Here is an 8030-nt window from a genome sequence, read left to right as displayed (position 1 = left end):
CTCATGAACCTCGTCAGACAAACCCAGCCTCTTTTTCAACCTCACTGCGAATGCTTCAAATTCCTCCATCGGAATTTCTTTAACACTTTTACACGAGTGTTTTTGGTCGAAACTTTTAAAACAAATTTTCTCTATTTCACTCTGACATTCTTTTGACTGCCTTCTTGTTTCGGCTGAAAGCTTAAAACTTTCTCGAAGTTTACAAAAAACGTCAACAGCACGTTCCGCGACCTTGACTGCAGATGCTACTGTAGCTGCCATGATTGTTCTCACTTTCGCCCGTGAAACTAACTTGTAGCAAATTATATACTCGCGCAACAACCAGTGAGGACTATCACGTGTTTTTCAAATTATTCAAATTCAAAAAATACCGGTATATCAATTTCAGTACGATTTTCTTTCATGCATTCCGCAAAAAAACTGAAAACTTGCATTTTCATTGTTAAAAAAATCTTGAACATCGCATGGTCAGGTTATTCTTATTAGGCTTTCCGGTAGTAAGGTCTGAAAATATATAGTCCTATATAGATCAATTTCGTTCGAAGACGCATCACTTTCATAAAAGTACAAAATACCTTTATTATTCATTACAATGCATGTTTCTCACTTTGCCATTCTTTACTCTTCAAATAATATACTCGAAGCTTTTGAAGATTTGCTCTGGCATTGCTCTAGATGTATACTTATAGCAAAAACCCCAGTATCTCTGCATGCATGTGCATGCATGTTTTCTGCATGCGTATATATAATGCAATATTTATTTGAAGGTAAACAATGCCAGCAAAATTGAACGGGCAATGTTTACACTCGATTTAACATGCAATTTCGCATTGTGATTTCTTTTTCATATAAAGCGCGGAACGTTTTAGATGTATCTTAAGTTATATTGATAGTAAGAAAAATGAAAATATTTATTGTGCATGCATGTATATACCGATGTACACAGTAGAAGTTGTAGTGCAGTTTCGTGTGCAAGTACGGTCCTAGGGAGGTCCTAGGGATAAAATGGACGAGATAGTGAGAAGAGTCCGAATGAGGAGGACTGTTTGCAAACTACAGTACAAGGTGTATAAAAAAAACGCATCCATACATACTACAGTAAATATTCATGAATATTCGATCTTTTGTGATTGAATAGAAAGCAATTATCATGATGCGTTTTTTTTTATACACCCTGTTAATACTATTACTTGTTTATATAGACTATGTCCATACTCTATACCGCCAGGAAGCAATATTTTTAAATATATATTTACTTTAGTTTTCAATTGAACTTTCCTTTCCTGTTTTGTTGATTTCATTTTTACTTTAAACCGCCTAAATTCACTTTCTGGATATTTATGAAACTAAATACAAACGGGATTATTTATCTATAAGTTAACTACGCTTTAAAGTCACGATCAGCAAACATCCGCACAGAACTAAATTTTACTACGAATCGTATCTACTGGTAGGCAGTAGAATTAAAGGCGACAAATTATGATTGGAGACGTTTTGACGTACATTTGGGATACAATCTCTTCCCTATTCAATATATTCACGTTTAGAAGTCAGCAATCAGACGAAGAGTCTATGGTGGCAAAGGATGTTGCTGGAACACAAACGAACAAACAAACACGCGTCGGTTGTGAAGTCGCAGGAAAACGTCATGAGAAAGTTTTATCCGAGGTACAAGTCAATAATCAATAATATAGTCTATGCATGATAATATAACCAGAAAGCGCCAACGTTCTCATCATGCAAATGTGTTGAAGCAACCGCCGAAATAAGACAAAAGCGTGTCTACCTTTTGACCTGACAAACTTTCAAAATGAATAATGTTATATACTTATATTAGCTAGATTATTGTGATATGCATTATATTCAGTTATAAAAGAGCGAATGTGAATACGTTTGTGGCCAATGATCGTGTTCGAGGCTTCGAGTAGTAAATCCAGCAAGGCAATGAAAAATTTGATTGTGTATAGCCTTAATATTTTACCATTAAACATGCATGCATGTAACTATGGGGGGATAATTGGATATTCGTCCCCCCACTCCAAACTGGGGGATGTGTCCCCGATTTGTAATAAACAGTAAATTGAAATGATGGCATCGTACTGAAAACATAATATTTTTTTTTAAAGATACAAAGAGACGAATATCCATTGATGGTGGAGAGGCTCTCGAGTCGCTACAAACTATCGGAGACAGTCAAATTTAAAATGTTACAATTGATGGATAATGATTTTCCATGTGGCGAGTTTGCCATGGAAGATAACAACTATTCCATTGTAGTATTGAAACGAGAGAATGAATTTGATATTAGATTATTTCAAGGCATTATAAAAGGTTATACCAGCTGTATTGGGTCTAAATGAAGAATTACACTGGACCTTTCGTCATATTCGTCTTATATAGTCATTTTTATATCTTATTCTATCAATATTTTATAAACTGCTCTAAGATTGTCGTCATGTTCAGCTGTTTATCCGCGCTAAAAATAAAAGTTGCACAGCTCGTATATTTGAATCGTTCCCTGTATACAATACAATACAGGCAGTTTGAAGAGCAACTAATTATTTTTATTTTAATACGCATGCATGCAATTAATGCTTGAAAGTGTTTTCCGTTAGCGCCCGGTAATCTAAAAAGTGGAGTTCTTTGGTCTACCAGTCTCAAATATAATGCCGAGTCTGGTGCGGTACTGGAACAAAGAGCCGCCTTATAATTGTGGTGAACAAGCGCGCGCTGCATAATCGATGGTAAATGCATGATTCATGCGTCCATGTACTACTCTTCGTTTCCCAACGAAATATATCAGTACATTTATGTAAGAATGTGTATGTTTGTGCGAGTATGCTGTGACATTAAAAATGCTGGTAAAATATATGCGTAGAAAAAGACGTGCAGTAATGATTTGAACAGTAATTATAATATAGTGTGCATGTATAATATATATTTATACCGGGTGTCCCAGAAAAAAGTACTCCGGTTTGATTCATAATAGCTTTTAAAATAGCTAAGCTATTAAACTGAAATAACTTTCACTAGATAGAGGGAAGCCTAACTTAGATTTTGATATATTACAGTTGTATTTTACTTAAAAATTTACGGAGATATCAATGTTCAAAATTGGTAGCATATTTCTTGATGTGTCTAAATTATGCAAAAAACGCCATATCAAATATTAATCAAGCTTTTCTCAACTGAAACATGCACTATTAGCAGTAAATAATGCGATATGCGACTTTTTTCTTTGGGGATACTTTTTTCTTAAGCAGAAAATTTGGAATGTACCACACGATCAGCAACCGCAGAATTTAGAACAGTTTCGCAACTCAATCGTAGCAGCATGCTGTAATCTAGAACAACGAATGATCCATGACTCCTTCGATGCAATGATCTCACGGGCTAGGCAGTGCATTCGTGTTGGGGGACACGCGATTCCGAAGAATAAATCTTCCTTGTTTTCTGTAACTAATAATACTTCGTTTCATAATAAACAATTTGTCAAGTGTCATTTATTTACTGCTAACAGTGCATGTTTCAGTTGAGAAAAGCTTGATTAATATTTGATACGGCGTTTTTTGCATAATTTGGACACATCAAGAAATATGCTACCAATTTTGAACATTGATATCTACGTAAATTTTTAAGTAAAATACAACTGTAATATATCAAAATCTAAGTTAGTCTTCCCTCTATCTAGTGGAAGTTATTTCAGTTTAATAGCTTAGCTAGTTTAGAAGCTATTATGAATCAAACCGGAGTACTTTTTTCTGGGACACCCAGTATTGAAAACAATTAAGTGACCAAAAATAACTGGCGCCGTTTGTCCTTTATGACTGTGATATATTTTGCGACCTGTTGTTGGGTGGCAGAGTTACTAAAGTGTATAACGCACATGCATTTTATCCATTTGATATTAGAAAATTTGAGAACATGCGCTGATAAGAATTTAAAAGTTATAGAACAGAAAAAGAACAAAAAACGCAGAATTAGTCCACGAAAGTTTTATATTGAGATAAAGGTTGAAAGTGAAAGTAATTTTCAAATCAATTATTGATAATTTACTTAATTATTCATGAATGAGCCTAGAGTGAAACTTTAAAAGCATGCACTGGCAATTTAGACATTATTTAGTGAAAAACAAAGCAAACTAATAATGCATGAAAGCAGAAAAGAAATAGAGTAGAATGAAGTAGAGTAGACAGGAAAAATTTGAAATGAGGAAACATATGCTGCGTCACCTCTGGTGGTTTTTCATGAAGACTGGCTGCAAAGAGGTTCCATGCAAAGAATGCCGAGCCAAAAGAGCAGAATAACATGAGCCAGGAATCAGGGTTAAAGAATTCCACAACTTTTGTGTGAAATGTATATATATAGAAACATGAATGATATTTGTCACATTGCATAATTTGCATAATTGTAATTCAGTGATTTTCGCACTTGCATGCTGATTAGAAACACGCATATAATTGCTGGCATTGCATGATTATTCTGCATAATAAAACATTGAAATGTGTCCATAAACCACCTTGCCTGTTATTGAAAGATGAATCCGGGGCACGAACAATTATTCTGTTTGATAACACAGCATTGGTAATGTTATCTATAAAATATACACCTCAGAGACAAAGCATATATAAATGATGATAGAGGAATATCCCCAATGAAAAAAAATCTTTCGCGTTTCACATCTGTTTTTAAGGCTGCCGGGCCCAGTTGTTGTTCAAAGCCACATTAGCGTTAACGCTGGGTTTCAACCCGCTGTTTCTCTATTTTTCGATAGTTATAACGTTCTGTATATTGGAAAATAAATTTTTATTGAATCAGGAAGGATTTCTCTGAAAGAACAATTTAAACCGGCTTGATAAAAAAATGTTAGCTATATATTAAACAAACCTTAATTACTATATATTATAGGCGACTAAATGCAATTAAAGCTTTATAAAAATAATATAATATCTTAAACTAAAAATATTTTTAATTCTAAATTAAAAGGCGTCATGCACGGATATCGCGGGATTATTCTCGGGGTATAGGGTTTCAAAAAAATAAAAGAATAATAAACCGAATAACTTTACGGGTGAAACGTTTAATTTTTCTTCTGAATACGCATTCTGCAATCTTTTGACAGCTCAAGCATCATTTATACACACGTCTGATAGCTGTGATTTGCCATTTGCATGCAAGCTTCAAATCTTGTGCAAGGCTTATTTTAAGCATTTATAAATCTTATTTTCTCACCAAGTTTGAAGCTTATAAGTATATAGCCTATTCAGAATTGCGGCCAGGGAACGAGGTTGCCATGCAACGGGCCAAGTCTTACCAATTTATTGGCCTGTTGATTGCGACTATTTTATGTCCGTATAATTTAAGTGGTGTTTTTCTGGTTATTCTGCGGTCATCTTGAAAGTGAAGTTCTTTGGTCTACCAATTTCAATAATAATGCGGCGTCTAACGCGGCAATCGAACACACAGCCGCGTTAATTGTGGCAAACAAGCGCGCGCGTGGTGCATATGCAAAATTAATATTTCTGAAACTCCGTTTATTCCTTTCAATAACAAACCGCGATACTGAAGTTGTTGGCAGAAGACTGCGCAAAAACACAGAAAACAATCCACGGTTCTGATAAAAACAGTTTCAAATGAGTTTTCAGTAAAATATGCATCAATTTTATCCATGAAATGAGTTTTCGGTGGTTTGTATTTACACTTGTGGTAAGCGAATACCTTTGGGTGTTAACAAAGGATATTCTAACGTGCAGTGATGTTTATAGAATATGAAAAAATGTATAACATGCAATATAATTGAAGTTTGAATAAAAACAAACCAAATATATCTCGCGTTGTTTGTCCTTCCTTGAAATTAACCTATACATACTTGCCGACAGCGACCTGTTTTCAAAAAAAATGAGAACGCACAGATTGTGCAACAAAATTGTTTTAAATTATTCATGATCAAAACCCAGGGTATAAATTTGCTTGAAAATTTAATAACCTTCAAAAGCATTGCTAGTTCAACCAGTGTTCAGTAACTATACCGATAAAGTTAAAAACAAGAAAACTATGGATGACGGAAAAGCTAAAACAGGAGGAGAAGTGAGAAAAGAGGTAAATGAAGAGTCACAGACTTGTGGTGGCTTGAAGTGCTGTTTGGGGTGTTCGAAAGAAACTTCAAAAGAAGAAGAGAAAGAAAAGAAGGAGCCAAGAGGACCTAGGAATCTTGGTTGAAGAAGTCCAGGATTGCCATGCACATATTGTTAATACTCCTAAATTACTATTTGTCACTTGCATATTCGTAGTTTTTTGCACTTTTTAAAACAGGCTTAATAGACCAGGCTATGTTTATTCTGGTCAAACATTAGAATGTAGGCACGAAATTGAGCAGACACTTTAGTGGATAACTGCATCCATGTATGAGTTTACATATACGTTCAGTCTAGTTGATAGCATAAAATACGTGTGTAACTTCTTCATAATTATATGTATAAAGTAACTTGCACTGAATATCATAGGAATAATAATGATTTCTTTTGTGAAGATTGCATTTACATCTTGTTGTTAAGCGCAGCTTAATTTGCGCATAGATTTTCAGGTGACTTTACTGACTTATAAAGCTATATTTCCTATGCTTATAAATATAAATATGCGCGTATATATATTTTACGATATCTATGTAAGGATTAAGGAAATACCTACATATGAAATGGGTGTAAATTTGATTGACGATATACACTTAAGAGTATCGTATATATATTAAGCTGCATGGCGAACTGTTATCTATGTACACCGCTTCAGGATAGACAAGGCAGCCCCTTGTTCGTGATATAATGTTTACGAATCCAAAAAATATTCATCACAGTTACTATTGAAGTATAATGCACGTATACATTGATATCTTATTTGACGAATGCATGAGACTGCGGTCGTAAAATGTCACATTTTACCAAAACGGCCATGCTGCATAAGTGAAAATTAAATAAGTGAAAACGCTTAACTGGTTTGACATCAAAATTAATTTGGCATCTTTTAACAAAATATAAACGGTTATGCATGCATCTAAATTTTTAAAATACATTATAGGTTCGTTTGGCGTAACCAATGGCTGTGGTTGAGAAAAATCAGATTTTTGAACGACAGGTGCACATTAATATCAATTATGGCATAAGCGTCTATCCTTGACAACAGAATGTCGATATAATAGCCTTTCAAATATTGCAAGTGGGAATATAGGCATAAAAGTGCAAGTAAATCAACTTCACTCGATGTAGCTAAATTCTAAAAGGGTTTTTTAAGGGTCTTAATTTCGGACTAATTCACGACTCAATTCAAGCCAAGAACAGTTGAGAAAAATTAGTCAACTATCGTTCCTCCGGCAGGAATCTACAGGGGCGGCGGAACAGGGCGGGCTAGGGGGGTAAAGCCCCCCCAGAAGTAAAAGTGGGGGGGCTTAGCCCCCCCAAAAAATTTCATGAAGACAGCCAGAACGGGAGAGCAAATATACAAACTAAGTTACCACGAAGTCGTCAAATTAATGCTCGCCGGCGTATTAAATGCTAATAAGATATCCTATATTGTAATACGGATCAAGTGAATGTAAATTGACTTTCTTTGATCTTTCATAGTTGTCTTTAACAGCAGAATATTCGTGGTTGCATATTGTTATTATTTTCGGACCGCCATTTTGTTTGGAAATTATTTTCAGAATTTGAGAGATGATTTTTCAAATGTAGGAGATATCACTACACGCGCTGTGCCGTTTTCAGTTTGTGTTTGCCCATGAAAAACTACGATGAAAGTGGCAAGTAACACTCTGAAATGGCCATTTCCGAAGATCTAGAGCATTGAAATTCAAAAAAAATTTCGCTCGGCGCCAACCATGGTGGCGCCTCGTGAAATTAGCGCCCCTAAAATATATTATGTTCCGCCGCCCCTGGGAATCTACGCTTGGCAAGAGCATTGCACCGGCATCGCCTAAGCGTAGGCTCGATTCCTGCCGGAGGACAGATAGTTGACTAATTTTACTCAACTGTTCCTGGCTT

The 8030-nt window shown here is 35.2% G+C and overlaps 1 protein-coding gene across 1 annotated transcript; it reads left to right on the top strand.

The window, feature by feature from the left end:
• Positions 1-1372: 1372 nt before the first annotated feature.
• On the top strand, positions 1373-2923 carry LOC114533543. Its single transcript, XM_028555076.1, has 2 exons — positions 1373-1668; positions 2127-2923. The coding sequence occupies exons 1-2, from the start codon at positions 1480-1482 to the stop codon at positions 2358-2360; spliced, it is 423 nt and encodes a 140-aa protein (XP_028410877.1). The 5' UTR covers positions 1373-1479; the 3' UTR covers positions 2361-2923.
• The last annotated feature ends 5107 nt before the right edge of the window (positions 2924-8030 follow it).

The sequence above is a fragment of the Dendronephthya gigantea genome, unplaced genomic scaffold (genome assembly GCF_004324835.1).
Source record: "Dendronephthya gigantea isolate DGI-Jeju-01 unplaced genomic scaffold, DenGig_1.0 000092F, whole genome shotgun sequence".
NCBI lineage: Eukaryota > Metazoa > Cnidaria > Anthozoa > Malacalcyonacea > Nephtheidae > Dendronephthya > Dendronephthya gigantea.
The sequence above is the reverse complement of the archived record's forward strand: the minus strand, read 5'-3'. Positions and strand labels throughout refer to the sequence as shown.

Excerpts from the sequence above, each read along its gene's own strand:
- LOC114533543 (XM_028555076.1), top strand. The coding sequence starts at position 1,480 with ATGATTGGAGACGTTTTGACGTACATTTGGGATACAATCTCTTCCCTA. Across the intron at positions 1,669-2,126 it reads ATGAGAAAGTTTTATCCGAG|ATACAAAGAGACGAATATCC; the intron begins GTACAAGTCAAT and ends TTTTTTTTAAAG.